This window comes from Nycticebus coucang, chromosome 2 (assembly GCF_027406575.1).
Source record: "Nycticebus coucang isolate mNycCou1 chromosome 2, mNycCou1.pri, whole genome shotgun sequence".
Lineage (NCBI taxonomy): Eukaryota > Metazoa > Chordata > Mammalia > Primates > Lorisidae > Nycticebus > Nycticebus coucang.
This window is the reverse complement of record NC_069781.1, coordinates 2,792,408-2,814,336: the sequence shown is the minus strand read 5'-3', so window position 1 is coordinate 2,814,336 and position 21,929 is coordinate 2,792,408. Positions and strand designations below refer to the sequence as shown.

General features: G+C 57.6%; 1 protein-coding gene across 1 annotated transcript; it reads right to left on the bottom strand.

Annotated features, from left to right (window-relative positions):
- Positions 1–1,234: 1,234 nt before the first annotated feature.
- Positions 1,235–21,483, bottom strand: DBH (dopamine beta-hydroxylase). The gene is made up of 12 exons (XM_053558435.1): positions 21,136–21,483; positions 18,883–19,029; positions 16,353–16,607; positions 15,300–15,476; positions 14,657–14,759; positions 11,137–11,303; positions 8,153–8,296; positions 7,957–7,995; positions 7,308–7,367; positions 3,904–4,031; positions 3,409–3,589; positions 1,235–2,435 (listed from the first exon to the last, which is right to left on the bottom strand). The coding sequence occupies exons 1-12, from the start codon at positions 21,481–21,483 to the stop codon at positions 2,304–2,306; spliced, it is 1,881 nt and encodes a 626-aa protein (XP_053414410.1). The 3' UTR covers positions 1,235–2,303.
- Positions 21,484–21,929: the final 446 nt, after the last annotated feature.

Sequence of the window (21,929 nt, the reverse complement as noted above, 5' to 3'; positions counted from 1 at the left end):
GTTGGGACCTGCTCGGACAGACACCCCTGCCCTGGCAGGAGCCCGCAGCTTGAACAGCCCCCCTCTCAGCTCCGCCCCTGGGGGCTCCAGGCACTTCACACCTGATGGACTGTGTTGCCCCAGCACCCCTCGCCCCAGGAAGCTGGAGAACACTCTCCTTAGGGGACAGAGGGGGAGACCTGAGCCCAGAGAGGGAAAGGAACTCACCCATAGCCACATGCAGGGGTAGGAATGGGAACTTGGGCTGCTGGACTCATACCCAGGCGCTCCTGCCACCCTGACCAGTCAGGGAGAGCCGGGGAGTCCCTTGGTTAAGGGGATGTGGAGGAAACTTGGCCCCGGCAGGATCCTCACTGACAAAACAAGTCTCCTCTGCCTTCCCCAGGAGGGCCCCGGAGGTGATTGTTCATAAACAAGGAAATGCGAGTGGAGGACCCCAAGGCTGGAGTCAGAGTTGGGGTCACTCTGGGTGACCCTGGCACCTCACTGAAGGTCTCTGAGCCTCGTTTGCACCGTCAAGGGGAGCCATCGCAGCCCTGACAAGTTCCTGGGGCTGACTGGGAGCCAGCATGCCTGAGGTGACGCTGGTGCACGCTGACCTGGCAGGCATGGGGCTATCAGTGCTGCTGGAGCTCGGGGCAGGACAGACCCAGTTCCTCTCCATAGGCTGCCCGCTGGGGGGAGGGGCTGATCAGGCTGAGAGCAGGAGAGCCAGCAGGGGCAGGGGTATCACTGTGGGGATTCCTGGTCTCTGACCCTGGGCAAGGCTCTTCCCCTCGGTGAATCCAGTTTCCCTTATCTGTGAGGTTGACAGGTCTTGGGGCCTCTCAGGCGGCTGGGGAGCCGAGGTCAGCCTTGCTCCGTGGCCTGTGAGTCTCCCTCACCATCTCCTGAAGCTCTGGACTGCCTGGTCCCCTTCTCTGGCTGGCAACGGGCATGTCAGAGGGAAGGGCCTTCTTGGGCCAGAAGACCAAGGCCAGAAGCTGGCCTGACTCCACAGGGAAGGGCCTGGCCTCCACCTGTCACCAAGGCTGTAAAGATGACAGAGGGCTGGAGCTGGGTCTCAGGCAGGGCCTGACATCTCACAGCTACTCCACTCTGTGGCTTATGGGCCATGAGAAGCCGTGATTTATGTGACATGATGCTGTGCATCTGGGCCCAGCGGTTCCCATCTATAACAAAGTGCCTGCAGGAGGAGACCAGCCGCTTAGCCAATGTTGGGGACATCCTTCCTCTCTTTCCCCAAGAAGCTATTCAGTCTTTTGCTGAACTGACTGAATGGAGCAAAATATATTACTCCCCCAGAAAACATCCTCCATCAGAAGGCAGCCCCGAGAGGACGGAGGGGACAGAGACCCAGACCAGCAGGAGGCTGGCTTCAGCCACACCTCGGCTAGAGCACTTGGCAACACCCCTGGCACAGGGAGGAGGCTCAGGGCAAGGTACTCTCCTCTGGAGCAACGGCCTCTGACCGTGAACCTCTCCGCACCCTGAGGGGGCTAGCTGCACTTTATTGTTACATTAGCTCATTTCACAGACGAGAAAAGTGAGGGTCAGGCAGGCACAACGGCCTGCCTAAGTCACACCTTCACTAAATGGCCGAACTAGGCTTTTAATGGAGGTTGAATTGAAAATTGGGTCTATTCAGGTCATGTCCCACCACCAGGAGTAGCCACCGGAGGCCAGCAGTTCCCTTTTCCTTGCAGCCCGTGCCCGGGAGCCGAGCCTGGGTCTTCGCCACCGTCTGGGCTTTGGTGATGGTGATAGTTGTTGTTAGGGTTTCCCTTTAGGTGGGTGGAAATATCTATTTACTCTGCAATGGAGCAATTTCCACAGGCAAGTCTCTAACTAGCTAAATGCCGTGTCCTGCCTCCGTGGGCAGGGAAGCCACCCACCGTCAAACACGAGCTGCTCGGCGGGGACACTTGTGTAGCATGCACGCCACTGACAAAAATCTCCACCGGGACCAGCAGGGTGGCTCGAGGCCCTGTGGGGTGAGTCTGTGTCCATTGAGATGGCGCAGGGCTTGAGGGCACTGGATCCCGGACCACCTCGGTGGTTTGTCCTCACGGAGTCAATAGGGTGCGTATGGGGCTGGTCCCCAGGGAGACCTCAAGGGGACCTCTCAGCCATGCAGGGACTCTGAGTGGGGGAGGCTGCAGGCACCATGGCCTGGGGAGAGTGCTTGGTTGCCCCCTCATCCTGGGCACACAGAGCTGTTCCATGTGGTTCATAGAGCAGGGGTGCACAGAGCTGGTATGAGCTACAGGAATGGCAGGGGGGAGGGCAGGAACAGGCCCTGCTCAACTCTTGCCCCCAGTAATGCTGACCATGGTGGGGCCAGCGGGGCTCTGGCCTCGGGTGGTGGGGCACTTCGGGGTGGGCTCTTCCAGCGTGGAGATGACCTTGGGCAGGGGCTGCAGGTCCCACTCCCCCTGCAAGGAAGGGACCAGGAAGAAAACCGAGGCTGGAGGGCATGTCAGGTTGCCATCGCCCAGCCACTTTCTCCTGGAGCCTCTTGGATTCTTGCCCTCAAACTTACCTTGTCCCAAACTGAACTTACTCTCCCCACCAAGTTGCACCTTGGAGGCCCCCACCTCAGTAAATGCCCCCTGACAGGCTATACCCCTGCCTGTCCAGGATCCTGGGAGTCACCCAGGCCTCTCCACTCCTTGCTCACCCCTCAATTGAATCACAATATCCCACACACACACACACTGTGGCAGCTGGAGTCCTGGGCACAGGCCGTTTACCCCCAACTGACAGCTATATCAGATGCTGAGCTATCAACAACCTCTGATGTCCACCCACAGGACTCAGGACTCAGACAAGCCAGCCAGCATTGTTAGCCCTGCCCTCGGTGCTGGGTGTGTCCGATTTTTCTAGTAACACTTCTCCCCTGCGCTCGCAGGAAAGGTCCAGATCTCCGGGCTGTGGAGTCTGTGGACTAACTCAGCATCAGTCCTAGTCTCCTGGGCTGGGGTAAATCTGACGCATCTGAACGCTGTTGGCTCTGGGATGAGGAGGAAGAAACCAGCCTCAAGTTCAGCCTGTTTGGTTTCCCACCTTCCCCTCCCCCAGCTCTTTATTTTTAGGCTCTGGGGGAGGTTGCAGGCACCCTGCTCACACCACCCAGGGAAATTAGTCCCACAGTGGAGGTGCCACCAGGGGAGGGTGGCTGTCCCCCCCGCCCAGTGGCATTATTAGCCTCACCCCTCCTCCCCATGCTCAGGGGTTCCCTTCTGTCTCATGTGAGTTCCTCTTGCCAGCAGTTTTGGGAGCAGCCCTATCACCCCAGTGGGCTCCTCCATGGAGCCTGGGGCGGAGCTGGGCACAGAGGTGGGGTTAGTCTGTGGGCACCAGAAAGGGGCAAGGATGTGACTGCAAACCAGACCTGTGTGGGTGTACCTGAAAGCGGACGGCTGAGGACTTGTTGCAGTGCATAGAGATGGGGACGAAGCCATAGAGGGCCGCGAGCACATTGCTACTGAAGGAGTTCCAGGGGACAGAGGCGAACTGCTCTGGGACGGAGGCGAACTGCTCTGGGACAGAAGTCTGAGGGCTGGGGCAGACCTCCTTGTCGTTGAACCTGGAGGGACGAGCACCAGCCCAGTGTGAGCTGCGGCAGACAGGCAGGGAGCTCGGCTGGGCACAGGCAAGGCCTCCCTGAGGACCCGGTGAGGTCCTGCCTCCTCCTCCCCAGCCCTGTCACCTCCTCCAGCAGTGGCTGCATCTCCCCTGTCACTGGTGGGTTGGTGATGGCTACTTAGGCCAAGTCCAGGCACCGCGGGGGGCAGGGACCCGGTAGCCACACTGCCCTGAGACTTAGCCTGGTTGTCTTCTGTTTGCCCAGCCACCTAACAGGGCGGGGGTGTCTGTGCTGGGTCCTCCGGGATGCCCCACCTGTCCATCATGTGGAAGTACTTCTGCAGGTAGCCGGCGTCCACCGTGCTCTTGCAGAGCTCCAGCGCTGTCCGGGGATAGTAGTGCACGTAGTTGACACACATCTCCTCCTGGATCCCTAAGCCGCCCTGCAAGTCCGAGAGGACCCATCGGCCCGGGGCATCCCTCACAGACGCTGTCAGCCAGTGGCCTTCACCATGGCCACCTGCTCACTGCATCCATTCATTCATCCACCAGAGTGACAGGCCGTGTCTGAGCCCCGGGAGTGGAGCAGGGAGCAGAGTCCCTGCCCTCAAGCTCCCACTGTCAGCAGCAAACAAGTTGACCGGTAAACTCCTATCAGGTGGTGATAATGTTTTGAAGAAAAATAAAAGAGGATAACCAGAAGGGGTGTACTGTGCCCATGTCATGGAAACAGATACTGAGCCTCAGAAGGGACAAGGGGCAAGCCCCACGGTGGCTGCAAAGTCAGTGGCACAGCCTAAGAGGATGAAGCGTCTAGCCTGTCAGTGGGGAGCTGTCCCCTCCACCTCCAGTGAAAGCCTGGCACTAAGGACGGCAGGGAGGCCCTTCCCACTGCGACCCCCACCATCCAGCATTTGCTCCCAGAGCTGAGCTCTGAGAGGAGCATGAGGCCGAGGCGAGGAGGCCTTGACTAGCCTCCCAGGGCAACCCCACAGCCTTGTCACAGCATGGGGAGCAGGACAGACATTCTCTGAGTCCCCATGACAGGCTTTAAGCCCCTCCAGGGTCCCTGCTCTTGGAGCTGGTATACATGGAACCTTGGCCAAAGGAAGACGAGGCAGTGGGCAGAGTGGGGAGGCCAGCCAGGACCCCACAGGCCAGCCTGGGTGCAACCTTGTGCCCACCTCAGCCTCACCCCAGGCTCCCGGCTCTTTGTGAATGTGAAAGTTGGTCTGGGGATTATCTTTGGCTGGGGGGATGTCCCAGGGAAGAAAGGCATTTACTTTTTTATGGCAGAACAAAAGCACTTGAGAGCCCAGCTAGCCCCTCCCTTAGCTGCCCCCACAGCAGGGACACAGAGCAGAGGGGCAACCCTGCCAAGACCCAGCTGGGACACAGTCCCTGCAGTGGCACCTGCCACACAGGCCGTTTCTCTGGCACTGTTCCCTGGTCCTGCCTCCTCATTTCCCAGCTGTGTCACTGTCAGAAAGGTCGCGCTCCTCTGCGAGCTCCCGCCCCGCCCCAGCCCACTGCTGCAGCAGACATCAAGGGAAACGGAGGCCCAACCCTGCTCTTGCCTCTTCTTCCTCCTGTCTTTCACTGAGGGAGGAAATTGAAAAGCCCACTGTCTTTTGAGTCAGCGAGTGAGGGATGCAGGGCTGAGCAGCTCTGACTGGGGAGCTGTAGCCACCCCGAAAGGGGGGCATGGGCCAGGGAGGCCCCAGAGAGGCCTGGAACCCAAGACCCGTGCTCTGAGACTCCAGCAGCGCTGCTTGGCCTGGCAGCCCTGAGTGTCTTGGGAGGCGGTGTCTCAGCTCAGCTGCTGTGAAACCAGTCGGGGCAGGGAACGTAGCCCCAGCAAGAGTGAGGCTGGAGTGTGGCCCCCTGGGGGCTTCCTGGAGGGGTTTGCTCCCAGGGTGCCCAGCTGGCCCCTCCTACCTGGTTCCTGGTCTTTCGCACCTGCAAGAGCTCTGAGCCTATGACCTCACCCACTCACCTCTGCACAGATGGCAGCACATGTCAGGGCCTGGACGTGCACTGGGGCACCTGCCTGCCTGGCACCAACACTACCCCTGCCACCTGTTAGCGGTGTGCTCTTGGTTTGAGGACATTAGTGTGTCTGCTGGCGGTACCTCCCTCAGAGGTCCCTTGAGGCTTAGTGGGGTCAGGATGTTATTAGGACAGAGGGCCACATCAGCTGCAGCTGTGTGAGACGGAGACCCTCCTCCCGGTGGAACCAAGGGCTGGTCCCTGAGATTGTGATCACAGGCCCAGAGCAGTTGCCACCCCAAATCCAGAGGGAGGTGGGCTGGGTGGAACACAGGCACACAGCCCTTTGTCAGCTGTGTGCCCTCGGCAGGCGCCTTCCCTCTCTAAGCCTCATATCTCAGCTGTGCAGAGCTGGACAAACCTAACTTGGAGACTGACATGAAAACTAAGTGAGAGGAGGAAGCGACTCAGATGTCCACTAGCAGGTGAGTGGAGAGAGCACGGCCCAGCCACACGGGGGGATATCGTCACTGCCCCTGCGGCCATGGGCAAGCCTTGAGAGCCTCACACTGGGGGAAGGAGGCCAGACACAAGAGGCCGTCCAGCCTTGGTCCCGTTTCTATGAACTGTCCAGAGGAGGCAGAGCCCTGGAGACAGGAGATCGAGCAGAGGCTTCCCAGGGCTTGGGGCAGAGGGGAACGGGACAGACTGCTTAATGGGTGGGGTTTCCTTTGGTGATGATGAAAGTGTTCTAAAATTGACTCTGCGGTCACATGTATCTGTGAATACACTACAAGCCATTGAGTCACGCACTTTAAATAAGTCATCCGTGTGATGTGTGAATTGTAGCTCAGCAAAGCTGCTAAAAAGTAAGTGGGGCTGAGAGTTGGGGTCAGCTAAGATGCGGAGATGGCGCTGTGACACAAGGCAGAGGTCCTGGGACCAGGGACTGCCAGTGGCAGGGGGACCTCACCACTCACAGGACAGCTGCTGGGAGCTACACAGATTAGCACTACAGCTGGCAGGGACCCGCTGGCAGAGCAATCAGCAGGCCCAGGTGGTCGTGGTCAGTGCCTTTGACCTGGCCTAATTGTGAGGGGCATCCCCTGTCACTCCCTGAAGCAGCCCAGTTGAGGGACACCTGACCTGACCACCCTCCTACCAGTGCTGCCTGCCCACCAAGCCTTGAAATCAGAAACTCTCTCCTCCTTGGATGATCCACCATACAGCCAAAATAATCCTCGGCTGGTCACCCCAAACCTACCCATGTCTCCACCCTCCCTGGCACCACTGTCTGTCCTCTGGTCCTTCCTTCCCTGCACCCAGCCCTGCCCCCGCCCCCTGCTGTGTGCCCCCAATGCGGCTGCAGCTCCTCAACCCGGGCTTCAGGTCTCGTCACAGCCCTGTCCATCTCTCCAGTGTGCTGTGAGCACCATGGGGCACAGGCAGCCTCTCCTCACAGATCACCCCTGCACCTGGCGCCTGCTGGAGGGGGGGCTCGCCAATTGCAGCAGGTGTCGAAATCACCTGCGTCTAGTTGAAACACAGATTGTCACACTCACACCTCTGACTCAACAGGTCTGGGGTGGAGCCTAAGTTGTGGCATCTCTCACAAGCTCCCAGCTGATGCTGATACTGCAGACTTATCCTGAGAGTGTCATAACCTTCTGTCTGACGACCCAGGCCAAGTGCAGCCCCAGGCAGGGGCAGGGGCAGGCATGGTGACTCACCACGGTGACCTGCTGCCGTTCTTCCGTGTTGTATGTGCAAGAAGTGATGAGCATATCTCCCTGAGGAAGGAGCCCACAGACCCCATCAGCACCTGCCCCCTGGTGTTGACAGGTGCTCAAGGCCCAGCCCCATGGGGCCACAGCACCTGCTAATATGCAATCATTGTCAGCCCGCCATGAGGAACCCAGCAGTGCCCCTGCCCCCCAACACAAGGGTCATAGTCTGAGTGTCAGAGGAAGTCATCACCTGTCTGCTCCCATGACCCACTGGGGTCCAGCCCATCAGGACACAGGCAGACGGGGCCCAGGCCCACACTGTGTGTCCTCGCTGGTTGTGCACAGCTGTGGATGGACCTGGGCTGGTTTCCCCTGTGTGATGGGGGCATCTCTCCCCAAATGCTCAGGGTCTATGGTTTGTAGGGTCAGGCAGGACGGTGCAGGTCACTGTCCGCGCTATCTGGTCCCTTCCTGCCTGGTATCACTCCATGAACTCCCATGAGCCTGCCCTGGAGCAGGTCCAGAACCTGTGCCACCCACAGGCACATCCTGCCCTGCGGGACTCCCCACTCCCCATTGCTCCCTCTGTCTCTCCTGGCTCCTGCTGGTGGCAGTGGGTAAGGCCCCCTCCCTGTCCCTGCCCGGCACTCACCGGCTGGACCAACACAGCCTTCCTCAGCATGCGGATCTCCTGGGCAGGCAGGGCCAAAACGGGAGAGAAGGGGAGACTTTAGGAGCATGGGCCCGACCCAGTCCCCCCACTGACTCTGGGACGTCTGTTCCAGCCCAGCCTCTCTGATGGAGGCGAGGGCTGGCCAGGAAGATCGAGCAGGCTGGACGGCGCCTACCTGGAAGTGAGGGCTATAATGATTGTCCCTGTTCACGATCTCCCTCTCCCGGCCGTTCCGGGCCAGCACGGTGACCACCTTTCTCCCTGTCAGGTGTGTGTGGAGCTGAGAGGCAAAGATGTGGATCCCGGGAGGGGACAGCGCCTGTGGGGCAGGGCCAACAAAGTCAGGGCCTGACCTCATGGCCCCTCCTGACACGAGGGAACAGTCACATTGGTTAGTTCACTTCCCTTAGTAAGTTGCACATACGATCTTTCTCCCTGGTTAGCTGGAGCCCCCGTCAGAAAACCCAGCAGGGAGTAACCTGGGTGGCTCAGTCCGGGACCCATTGCAGCAGACACAGCTGACGGCCCCTGAGGCTCACAAAGGAGCAGATGGGCCGCCTTGGTCCCCTAGTCTCTTCTTGAGCCCCTCACTCAGCTAACAAACCTCTAAGGCAAGCCCTCACAGGCAGGGGATGGTGGAGCTGCCCAGCTGTGCAGGATGTGGCCTCTTTGCTCTGGGCCCACCATCTAGTGGACAGCAAATAGCGACAGGGGTCCCACTTTGCAGAGTCTTCCGTGTGCCAGCCCTGGCAAGCCCTTCACTGCCCTATGCCATCAACTTGTGCCATCTGCAAACAGCTGAGATCAAGTTCTCCCTGAGATCATGCCCTCTCTGGTCTGCAGCTGACCATCAGAACTACCAGCACCTGCCTAGAAAAGATGGCAGCCCCTGAGTCAAGAGGCCTCGCTTCATCTTAGGGGGTGAGATGATTTCCCAGAGAGCGAGAGCTTTCCCTCACCTAATGTTAACTTTGGAAAATTCCCTAAAATCCATCACATGCTTTGAGCATCTTCTTAGTGACTCGGTCACCTCCTCGACCACCCACTGATGTGCTCTGCTTCTTTCCAGCCATGTGGTCAGCAGGAGTGGGAGTTCAGGGTGCTGTCAGCTCATTACCCGGTGACCCGTTTCTGGCTTTTTACAGCTCACCTGCTGTCTGTCCCCTTCTCACCTTCCTCTTTCTCCAGACTGGAGACACACAATGGCCCTGGCTTTGTCATAATGAACAGCTTTGTGCCACGGTGATTTGGGGAATGGGGAACCTATGGCCATCAGGTGCCGGGCCTGGGAGCCCCTTCTAATGAGGGGGCACCTGGGCTTTGTGATGGCCCTATGGCCCCCAGAGACCAGCCACTTGCAGAGGGGCTGAGCACCAAACAGGTGCAGAAAGAATAAAGCTCTTCTGGGGCTTATGGTTCAAAACAACATCTTTTCTTTTTCCTTTGAATAAATCTTGTAAAATGCCCTCCCAGATCTGCCTGACTCCTCCCACACTCACCAGACTGCCTAGTTATGGTATTGTGAGTATTTTCTTAATCATTTCAGAGAAAGGTGTTGCAGTGTCATTCAACTTGAATTTTCTGACTATTTGGGCTGAGATGGCACCACACTTTTGGCTGAGGGATTTATGCCCCCTCCTCTCAGCTAAAAGAGAGATGAAATGCTTCCATTTTGTGGCTATAGAGTGTCTGAGGGCCCTGGCAAGGGAAGGCAGGAGACATGACCTCACGGTCAGCAGCTCCAAAGCATCTGGGTCCCTGCAATGGGCAGTGCGAGCTGCTGGGCCTGAGCCACGCTTTCCTCTGAGCCCTGGCCACAGCGCCTATGATAGAGAGAGCCTCAGGGATGCATGAGAGGGCATTAGGCTCAGAGCATGGGTTAAGATTTCTCACAAAAGTCTCCCACAGGAGGGAATGTGCGCCAGGCGGCTGATGGCTCCGTCCCTCTGATGGCTCCGTCCCTCAGGAGGGAACTTGGCTTGCCCCACTCAGGGAAGACTTGCAGGCCCAGGAGCAAAGGACAGTCCATTGCAAATCTTATTACCAAGCAAGGTCAGACCAGTATCTGAACCTTTCCTTGGTGGCTGCTGGGCCATGACCTTGGCAAGCCCCAGTGTCCTCTCCTGTGACTTCACAGGTCACTATGGGAAGTAAAAGTATGGTACAGGAAAATGTATTTGCACCAAACTCTGAAATAACACCCCTAATATGAAAAGAGCTCCACACCCATAGTAAGAAAGAAAACATCCCCCTGGAAACACTGAACAACGGAATGAGCAGATATTTACAGAAAAGAACAAATGGCCAAGAGGCGGATGAAAAGATCCTAAAACTCCACAAATAGAAAATTCAAGTTGAGCGACACTGAAGTGCCTTCCTCCCCAGTGACTGGGAGGACTTCTGCAATGCTGATAACCGATGGGTCGGTGAGCGTGTGGGGGCCCAGACGCACCCCCGCACCACATGAGGGAGGAAGCCAGGAGGTCGCTTTCTGGAGGGCATTTTGCAGGATTTATTAAGAGAAAGGTTTGGGTCCTTGAGTGGCAATTTCACTTCTAGAAATCTACACGAAGGCTGTCTAAGCATCACTCTGCATTACCAAGTACTCCCTGGTAGGGAAATAGGTGGGCACAGCCTAGGTCTTGGTGGAGTCAGCATGGCACAGAGGGCGCAGCTCTGGGGTTGCTCCTGGCCCCATAGTTGGTGCTGGAGTCCGAGCACTGACCTGTGCCTGCCCCCCGACCAAGCTCCTGGGCACCGGGGATGGTGTTCTCTGAGGCACCTCACGCCTCACCTGGCCCACACTGGGAGGAGCCCCAAGCTGCAGGGAGATCCTGGGACCAATGATTCCATTTGTTGAATAATTTGTAAACTACTCAGTGTGTTTTAAAGAAAAACACAGAAGTTTTCATCGCCTGTCAGGATGTGCACAAATATGTAGGAAGAGTCTGGAGGACACAAGAGCCAGCAGGCAGCTGCCTCCAGGCGAGGCTGGGAGCCTCATCTCCAGCTGCCCTGCCTGCGTTCTCAGCGGTGAGCATGTGTGCCTGGCGCTTACATAACCAAAGTGCGTCTTTAAATGCAGCACACGGAGCGTGGGGAGAAGGGGGAGGCTGCAGGGGAGGTGCAGAGGCCTCCCCACGGGGCAGTCGCACTCACCACCTGGGTGCACTTGTCCGTGCAGTAGCCAGTGAGGACGAAGGCGCGCTCCTGCGGAGGGATGGCCATCATGGGTGTGTACACCAGCCCCAGCTCCATGATGCCTGCGTCGAAGCGCCGCAGCCTGTCCGTGTAGTATAGGCGGATGCCCGAGGAGTCCCGCAGGCCTGAGGGAAGGAGTTGTGGATGGAGGTGGGGAGGGTGGGGGCCCTCTCAGCACCGCCGCTGACAGAGCCCAAACCCCACCTGCCTGCAGCAGGTGGCAGAGTCAGGGCCCTCCACCTGCTCCCACCTGCCTGGTGTGCCAAGAGCCTCTGCCTTTGCTCCCACACCTCTGGGTGCCAGGCAGCTTGCAAGAATAAGTTAACACCGGCCACAGGGTACCCACTGAGAAGGAAGAGCTGTTGTTTCTACAAAAACTGGTTGAATGTTCTGGAAGACCTGACAGACCCCAGTAACTGGAGACACACTGCAGAGTTGGTGTGGGTGGGAGGCCCATGCTGGACGCCTGAGGTGGATGCCCATGGTGGACGGGGACTGCTCGCACTGCTTTGATGTGCTTCCTCCACTCTCATGACAGCTGAGCTGGATAGCAGCCCACTGGGTGGCATTCTGCAGGGCGTGGCCCGGGCAAAGAGGGCATGGAGCTCCCGCCTACAACCCTCTCACAGAAGAGCCAGGGCTCCCGCCAGAGGCGGCCTGTGTGAGTGTATCTGCACGTTGAGGTGAACAAGAGATGTTCAGAGCACACAGCCTTCTGTGGCTTCCCACCTGGTTCTTCTGTCCTGCAGGATGGAGGCAGACCCAGGGACCCACCCAGGGAGCCAGCATCTTAGGAGAACCCTAGTGGGAATGCAGGCCCCAGGGGCATGGAGGATCTGACCCCAGGCTCAAGCACAGTCCCAAGTCCGGCTTGGTCAGCCCATGTGCTCTCAATGACTCGCTGTCCCTCCCTGGGCCTCAGCTCACAGGCAGGGACCTCTTCCAAAGGAGCATTTGGTGCTTTGTCCAATCATGGAGACCACGCTCATCCCCTGATTGAGATGTGACCACACCTACCCATTCTTCTTTCACTGGATATCCACACTGGATATCCTCCAGGCAGCCCTCCCCTCCTGAATGACCACACCTAGAACATGTGCAACAGGGCTGCAGACCCCGGGCTGGGCCTGGGAGGGGGAACTGGCTATGACTCCAAGCCCTTGAACGTACAGCAGAGGCAGAAGGTGGCGGGAGGGTTCTGCACCCCGGGCCACCACGGGGAAGGGATGTCAGGGGGTGAGGAACATGAAATCAGACAAGTCTTCTGATGGAGATTAAGTAAGAAGACCACAAACAAAGGCCTGGTCACAGGAAAAAGACAAAACAGGCCAGAAAACCAGTAGGGACAGGCATGCAGCCCCAAAACGCCAGTGTTCACTTTGAAACAGGGTGCTGTGGCTGGGGGCTGGAAGCAATTTTATCTTCTTCACACCTTTCTGCTCTTTACATTTTTCCACAATGTAAAAAAAAAAAAAAACAAAGAGAGCGGTGTGGATGATACTGCCTTCCTTGGGTGCCAGCAATGATTTCAAACACCTGTCACTCTCCTGAGCTTTGCACAGTAAGAATCACCACCCACTCCCCCAATGTACAGAAGAGAAGACTGAGGATGGAGCCTGAACTGAGGACTCCACCAGGATCTTGGGATTTGAGCCAAGGGCTGGCTGCTGGGATGCCCAGTGCCGGGTGGGCACAGGTGGGAAAGGGGCTGACCCTCCCTCCTTATTTTCTCTAAGCTGCAGTGAAAATCACCTCCTGGTGCCTCCATCTTCCTCCCTCCCCACACGGCCCCACAGCATCCAAATGTGAGCAGTTCCTGTATCTCTGGGCAGTTTACATCAGAGGATAATAATAAAAAGGGTGCTGCAATTGGTTAAAATTCACATGGGGATTAAATAATGAAGTAATTGTAGGATTTTGGTATTTATAGAAAAACAGCCCATCTCAAGATTTGTGAAGTGATAGGAGTGTCCTTATGTGTGGCACAGGATCTATAAATACGGCCAGATAATCAGGAACAGACAGACTTCCCTGACGCTTAAGGAGTTTTCAAAAATCCATGTGCTTTCAGGTTTTAAATGAGCAATAAATCCTGTATCATGCTGAGGCCAAGCTGACTTAAACCTCCTCTGTGCACGTTGCAGATAATTCTGGTGGTGGTAAGAGTATTACTTATGCAGCCAGGGAAACAGTCCCTGGCAACAGTTAGCTGAGCACAGCCCTATGCCCACACCAAGTCAGGAGCATGATATGGGTGAGCTTCTCCCAGCTTCACAGACACTATGGGGGTGAGAAAGAGGGCAAGGCCAGCCACCGGGGCCACCAAGCTAGTGAGGCACAGGCTAGGACCTAGCCCGGGGCCAATGCTCTTAGCTATTAGGCTACCAGCCCCTCGCTTCCACAAATAAAAATAAGCATCATTCAAAAAAGAGAGTAACCAGAGTGACTATATATGGTAGAAGATGCTGGTGCAACAGAGAGAGGGAACTATTTTTAGTTTCTGATATAGTCTCGACTGGCATTATCATCCTGAAGACCAACCTGCTTGTTCCGCCTTCAGGCATGGAGTGATCCAGCAGCCACTTCTGTATGCCTCCAGCTCTCCTCCTGTCCCCTACACTGCAGCCAGGCCTGCCTCCCTACCATCCCGTCAGATGCCCAGTCTAGCCTGGGATGGGCAGAGCCATAGCACGTAGGCTGGCGGGTCATCCATTAGGGAAGGGATTTCAGGGATAGGGGGAAGCTGCTATTCTGAGCAGCCTTTTGGGAAATTGGACTTGTGGGGTAATGGTGCCCAGGGCTCTGCTGCAGCCCAAGGCCTTTCCCCATTTGGGCTGGACTCTCTGGTTAGCATGTCCTAAGCTAGTCTCCTGCTCAGGCTGGCACTGTAAAGGAGCCTGGCAGGGGTGCTGTGTGGACTCAGACTGACCCAGTGGCTCAGAAAGTCCTCCTCAGGAGAGGCAGTGTGGCAGCTGTGGAATCAGCCTGGCCTTGCCAGAGTCAAGTGTAGGCGTGGCCACCCCAAAACTGCATGATTGAGGCCGCAGAGATGGAAAGAGACAGCTCTCAAATCCTGCCCCACTGGCAATGTCCCTTCACCTCTGTAGTTCCTCGACTACAGAGGTGTGTAAGAAACCCCTGCCTGGCCATTCCCATGTGGGTGATCCCTGGGACAGTGCCGTGTCGATGGGATTACTTGGGTAGGGAGGGAGGTGTGTGAGCGTGCCAGACCCCTCGTGCTGGGCCACGGCTCGGCACTGGGGATGCAGAGAGCAGTGAGCCCATGAGGCCCTGCCCCTGGGAACCCATGAAGGAGGCAGTCACAAGAGCCGCCACAGTAGCGGGTCACCCAGGAGCCCCAGACTTTGAGGAATCAGGCACCACCCTGAGAAGACACCACGTGTAATTTTTTCCCTGACTTGACCCGGTCAAGCCCTGGGGCTTGAAGTGGGGAAGGGACAGCAGCAGAGCTCCCTACCTTGCATCTTCCGTGGGTTGTGGTAGTGAACTTCCAGGCGGAGAAATCTGGAGGACCCGGGACCCCCAAAAGGGACACCAGCTTCCTCTGGGTAGTAAAATGGCTGTGAAAATGGGGGAGGGGTGTCAGACAGGCTGGCTGTCATGAGAGGGTCCTAGACAGGAGCCGAGCTGCAGTGGCAGATGGGGGGCAGCAGGGACAAGAACAGCCTCTTCCTGCCAGGCAGCTCATTACCACCCTCAGGCATGACCTGGGAGTCTTAGGTCAGGGTGTGGGGCAGCCTTATCCCCAAGCCCCTCCTAGCCCGCACCCCTTCTCTGGACTGCTAGAAGGAGAGCTGATAAGAGCCCCCCACAGTCTAGGCCTATGGAGTCCCCCACAACTGGCCCTGCCCCCAGCCATCCCCGACCACCCTGTGCATGAAACCCTCTGATTCCAGTTGGGAAGCTCCTGGGGCACTTGGGTTTTTAATGGCAAAGTAACAAAGGTTGGGAGACTGCTCCATGGCCCCAAGGATCAGTGGTCTCAGGCATTCCAGAGGGAGCTGGGGGCCCCTCTGGGTTTGGGAAACAGAGATGTGGGGGCATCAGGCCCTCAAGGGTGCAGGAGAGGCTCAGCGGGGATGCCGGCCGCAGGGACACACCTTGGCGCCCAGGGCCCAGGCAGCCAGCACGTGGCGGCAGTAGTTGAGGCGTTCCGGCTTCATTTTGGAGTCGCAGGGCCCGCTGTAGTTGGGGAAGCTGTGGACCTCGTCTGTGCACTGGAAGACCTCCATGTGGTGCACGAGGGCCTCGTTGCCCTTGGTGATGATGGCCTCGTACTGCAGCGTGAGGTCACCGGCTGAGCCCGGGGAAACCCCCCACCCCACCGCTCCCGGGCTTTGGCCCAGCACCCCCTCCATGGGCCTCTGTTGGCCCATCTAAAAAATGGGAGGGATAAGCAAGGCAGTTATGCAGTTTCTGGGGCACATCTGGGACTTAAGGCTTTGAAGATGGAGTTGCCAACCAAGAACCGAGCAGAATCTGCCAGCAACCCGTAAGAGCCCAAGTAAAAGAAATTCGGATCCAGACAGACATCACCCAAGGAGTGGGGACAGCTGTCCTCCTGAATCTAGGCAGTGGCTGGGCAAGGATACCAGCCTTCCACAGCTCCAGGGGAAGGCTGTGCGGTCCTTCAGTTAGACCCCCTGCCCTAGGCACAACTTTAAGGCCCGACCCCTCCCCACTGTGTGGCTTTGGGTACCCACGTAACCCCTCTGGGCTGCACTTCCTCTGAGGGGACAAGCACATGCCTGGCGCTGGGCACTGCTGCACTGACGTGGGTAGTCACCACACCCTTCCCCATGGCCAGGAAAGCCGTGTCTGTGCCACAGCCACTGTCATTAATGTGATACCCTGTGAGGTGTTTTAGAGCAGCGGAGTTCTGAGATGAGCTGCCTTTTCATGAGGTGGAGGTGGCCTGAGAGAATGACAGAGAGACAGCAATGCCAGTCCCAAGGGAAGGGACAGAAATCCAGGCACTCAGAGGCCCCTTGAGGTGCACAGGGTGTCAGGGGACCAGAGAACACTCGCTAATCCTGCAGGACTTCAACCAGGACCATGGACAGTTGCCCAGGGTCAAGGGCAACCCAGGCCCCAGATGGGGGACAGTGGTGGGGTGAGGAGCTGGCACTAGGTTCCCCCCACCTGCCACAGACCTTGACGATGTGGTGTGGGGGGAGGTCCTGGAGCTCTTTCATGTAGCACCAGTACGTGGTCTCGTTGTCAGGGATCAGGACGTTGGGGACGCGGATCTCCATGTTGAGCATGTCTGAGGGCAGGTTCGGGATGGGGAGCTCCGGCTTCAGAAGCTGCACCCTCTGCAGCCCCGTCCGCAGGCCTGAGGTGTTGATGGCCTCTAGGGACTGGAATGGCTCCTCCAGGATCCCGTACACCAAGTGGACGGTGTCGTCCTGCAGCCCACACACAGTCCCGTCAGTCACCAACTCAGATTCCCTGACTTGGGCTCCTTGGTAACTTGAGTGGCTGCCACGTCCCAGCCCACCTGCATCTGCCAGATGACACATCTCGCTCTCACCTCTGGGAAGGAGGGAGCCCTGGAGGCTCCACACAGCTCCTGTGGAGCTCGAGTGCCAGGCCAGTCACCCGACAGCCCCTGTCTGCACCACATATCAGTACATTTTGTCTTGCTGCGTGCATTCCACCCACGCTCACTTAAAGCGGTGGTTCTCAACCTTCCTAATGCCACGACCTTTTAATACCGTACCTCATGTTGTGGTGACCCCAACCATAAAATTATTTTCGTTGCTACTTCATAACTGTAATTTTGCTACTGTTATGAATTGTAATGTAAAAATCTGATATGCAGGATGCATCGTCATTGTTACAAAGAGGTCACAACCCACAGGTTGAGAACCTGCACTAGAGGCTGCTGGGCCCCCTGTGAGTGAGCTGCCCCACGGGCATGAGGGGAAGTGTGGGCATCTCCTCTGTTGGGTCAGCAGCACAGCCCGAGGGGTTACACCCTCCACAAAGTGAAGGGTCCTAACTGGGGTTGGCTATAGTGACAGGCGACTTGCAGGGCCACACTGTCCGAATCAGCCACCACCAGCCCCACCAGCTCCCACAGATAGTGCAGACCCAAAAGATCCTGTTGGAGGGTGGAAGGCGGGAGGCAGACTCCAGGGTGGGCAGGCTGGTACTCTCATATACTGTGTTAGCAGAGACCAGCACCCAGACATGGCATATGGCGCTGGAGACACGTCATGATGTTTTCTGGGCCCCTAGGAGGCACACCCGTGGTGCGGCTAATTTGCTCTGGGATTATAGAGGCCCGTGGGCCATTCTCCACAGAGGCCCCACTGCCAACCTGGAGCTTCTGGTTGAGCCCTCGCAGGTAGCAGCCTCCCCCATGAGGTCCTTCCAGAGGACTCTCTGCCCGCAGGGAAGGTTGGGCCAGTGAGGAGGGAGAGGACTCAGACCACCTCCCGGAAGGCAGACACCTCCCCTGGCTCCTACTCTGCCCCCAGTGTGCTCGTCCCTGGGTAAGTCTGCCCCTCTCTGGGCCTCAGCTTCCTCATCTACCAACGTCTCATATTTCTTCTGTTTTCTTAGCTCCTATATTTGCCTATTTATCATCCATCCAGGGCCAAAAGAAAGACCAAAGGAGCTTGCATCTGCCCTGCAATCCAGCTTCCACAGGTGTGTGAGACTCACTGCAAACCCACCAACGCTGCCTGCGCCCACGCCCCCAACCTTCTCCTCCCTCTGACTCTTCACCGCAAACCAGTATCACCCCAGCCCTGAATCACACCCAGCAGTGATTGAGACCCCTGGAGATCTGCCCTGCAGCCCAGAGCCGGCTGGAATTACCCAGCTAAACTGTTCCCCGGCTGCCTGGCCTGTTCCATGGGAACCCAGAGGAGGCTCGGACTCCCTCTAGCCCTCCCTCCTGTCCGGGTCTGGGGCTCCCCATCTGGCCTGCATGCTGTGTGCCCCTTCTTGGGAACTATAATGAATTTCTCAGTGGCACCAGCCTCTCCATGTGGCTACTCTTTTGTCTCCATAAGAACCAGGCAAGCCCATGCCTCTGCTGGCCCAAATAGTTACAGCAGATCAGCAGATGTCAAAGCGCTACAGCATTTAAAGGGTTGGTCTTCCAGGCAAGGTGAATTGTCTTCCCTCAGGGGTAGGAGAGTCTCAGAGCAGCAAGACCTCAATGGCTTTTTAGATCTATTTTATGGCCATGAACAAGACAGAGTTAGCTTAGCCTTACAGACCATTTAGCTCCCATCCTACTTCACAGATGGCAAGCCCACATCTGGAGGAGGAAGGGACCTGCCCCAGACATACAGAGTTGCAATAGTGGAGAGCTGGAAAGCCAGGTCTCCTGGACTCTTTCCAGAATTCTACCTGCAGATGACAGGATCAAGAGGGGAATATTTGGGAGCGAGTGTCAGTCCTGGCAAGGAGGCTTCAGGCTAGACAATGGCTAACGTCAGCAAGGGGATGCCTCCTCGGGACTCAGGGGCTGCCAGCATGACCCACCTTGACATCGGCCAGCACCCTCTGGCCAGCTGTCCTGGGCTTTCTCTCTGCCATAACTGGCCCAGATCCAAGCCCCAGACTTCTCAGGGATAGGAAAGGGCCACAGCCTGACACTGACCTGGGATTCAAGTGTGTTCCATGCAGCCTAGGCCATCCTAGGTACTCCGGGCCACCACCTACCTCGATGAGGTAGTCCTTGGGGTCACAGGTGGCAAAGGGCCTCTTGAAGAGCAGGGACAGGCCCTCCGGGGTTCTCTGTGCCTGCAACAGCTGGTAGTCCTGCTGGGCATCCAGGTGGACTATCCCCTTCTGGTCACTCCAGGCATCCTGCGGAGACAGGTCCCCTTTGTCGTTAGTGGAGCTGGGGGGCTGCCAGATTCACCCCCTCACTTCTGCCTGGAGAGTGAGGCCCTCAGATACCAGCCAGATCACAGGTGGGAGGGGACACAGGAATCCGTAGTGCTAAGAAGGTACCTGAGACTCCCTAGGCCCCCCAGAGGTGGGAACAAGGGCCTCAGACCAGCGTTGCCCCTGGTTACCCAACAGGGACGGATGTGACAGCTCCTGGAGCCTCAGAAAGGGGAGACAGGAGGACACAGGCCAGGGCAGGAGAGAGACCAGGGTGTGGTGTCCTGAGTGGTGCTAGCCCCCAGTGCCCTGCACAGCCCTGAGAGTGGGCAGCCCTCTCCATACCCAGGTACCCCAGCCTTGTTGGAGAAGGTGAACTGGGGCCTGGGATAGAACTGGACCTGCTGCATTTCCCTGGGACGTGTCCCAGGACCTGCTTCCCCTGGGCCAGGTGCTAAGGCACAGGGACACAGCTGGCACTGGGGAGGGAAAGGGCACAGGGAAGCAGCTCACTGCAGACAGGGTATAGGGCAGCAGAGCCCCCAGCAAGCAGGGCCCCTCGAACCCAGGAGTACCAGGGGCCCTTGGCCGAAAGGACTTGCGGTTGTCCCTAACCCTATAGCTGAGGCTAGGACATGTTTTCTTTATTTCCTTGAGAAAATAGAAATCTGCGAGAGATTTCACAGATTTTTCCCTAGAGAAAAGCAACATGAAGCATCTCCTGCCGAGGGACACCATTGGTTTGCAGAGGGACAAATTTTAAACAGAGGCAGAAAGTTAGCGTGTGGTGCTTCATTGGGAAATCTAGACCGTGTTCGTCGAACCTAAGCTAAAGGAGGAACAGCGAGTCTGACATTTGTTTTCACAGGAATTTGTTGTGCAAATTAATGTTGCTTGTGTGCAGAGAGGTGAGATCACCCCAGCTTCTCAACATCCAGAAAATGCTGGCAAAGGAGAACCCGCCCAAGCTGTGGAGCAAACCTGTGGATTTGGGGTGCGTGGGAGCTGAAGCTCAGGCAAGTCCCCAGTGCAAGCATCAGGGCTCAGAGTCCCGCATCCTGGGTCTTTCTTGGCTATAATCCTCTGGGCCACTGAGTGTCCCCAGGCATGGGAGGCAAGTCAGTCCTGGGGCCAGAGCAGGGCCCTGCCCAGGTGGCTGCCCTGTCCTGCCAGGCTCTGGCCCAGCCTCAGGGCCTCACCTGTGGGAAGGGCCAAGCTGAGCCTCGGGGACTGGGGGCAAGCTCGGCTCTAGATAGCACCTTCAGCTCTGTGAGCTCACAGCCACCCAGAAAGGCAGCCGGGATGTTCTCCCCACCATGCAGATGGTGAGGCAGAGGCGGGGGCCAGCTCGCTCTCAGCTGGGACTCACCTCCCCCACACCCACCCAGCTCTGCAGTCCTCACAGACAAAGGGAGGCCTCCTGACTCAAGGGAAAAACATCAAAGAGTTGCATTTCATCCCCAAAGACACCCTGGTAGCCAGACCCATTTAGGGAGGGAGATGGGCTCTCCCTCCTCTTGGGACTCCCTGTGGCTTGTGGAGGGCCTCATAGTCCTCTCCAGTCTGAAGGGACACTTTCTCCACCCCTGACACAGGAGTGGAGGGGGGTTTGGGAGGAGGGGTGTGTGAACCCAGTAGGTCTGCACGGCTGCATGTGGATGTCGGGGGTGCAGCTGCTGCCTGTGCTTGGCCACACACCACCCTTGGCATTGGTGATGCAGTGCCTGGCATGGTTTGGCAGAGTGGGGGTGGTGGGATCTGCACTCATGGCAGTGAGGGTGTGGGGCACTGGGGTCTAGGTGGCATGTGAGTCATCTGTGCAGCCCCATTCCTTAGGATGCCAGGTCCAGCTGTTACGGTGTATAGTCACAGACCATGGAGAGCAGCTATCTTCCTTTTTTCCCTCAAATCAGAGTCCCCATGATGCCCAGCCTGAGCTTGGGGCATGGACTTGGCTCAGATCAGAGTAAAGCAAACCCTGAGGGGTGGTAGGAAAACTCCCTTTGCTGGGAGGAGGGGTGTGGGAAGAAGGCCAGAGGAGTGCTGGGGCCAAGATCGGCACAGCTGGTGGGGAGGAAGGCTCACCGCAAAATAGGCACTGTTGCCGTTGGTCCAGAGCACAATGAGGTCTGCATTCTCCAGCTGGCCGCGGTCCGACATCCCAAACAGGAGCCCGGCCCTGAGCGCCCGGGCCAGGAGCTGAAAGTGGATGACTTCTTGCCTGTAGCTGACATTCCACGAGAGCTCCAGGGTTCCCTCGGGGTCCAAGGGGACTCGGTAGGGGAAGGGGCTCTCGGTGGGTGCCGAGCCCTGCAGCGCAGCCACCAGGATGACCAGGAAGATGGCCACTGCCGTGCCGTACATGGAGGCTGCCTCACGCGCGTTGGGGCTGGGCAGGGTGGCCCAGCGACAACGATGGCTGGGGATCTTCATGGCGGGGGTGAGCTTGCTGGGCCTGCCTGGCCATTTATGCCCCAGCTCTCCATGGGGGTGGGTCCAAACTACAGCAGTAATCACATTTGTCTGGTGGGGAATTCAATTGTCCCACCGGCCTCCCATTCCCTGTGCCCCAGGCCAAAGATCTGCCTTCCGCCTCCCCTAATTGGCACTAATGACACACGGGTACCATCAGTGGGAATCAAAGCAGACAGGCTAATTCTGTCCTTTCTGACTGTCCCGAAAGCAGGTCCCCCTACATCCAGCGGCCTTGCACATGCCCTCCAGCCAGGCACCCACTAGCTACACACGGTGGCCTTGTCCAGTCCCCACTGGAATGGGCCCCATGTACTCCTACCCATGGAGAAGCAGTGAAGCCTGCGGGGTCTCTCCAGGCCCCCAGCTGCCATGGGCCTGGCCCACAAGGCCTACCTATCTATAAT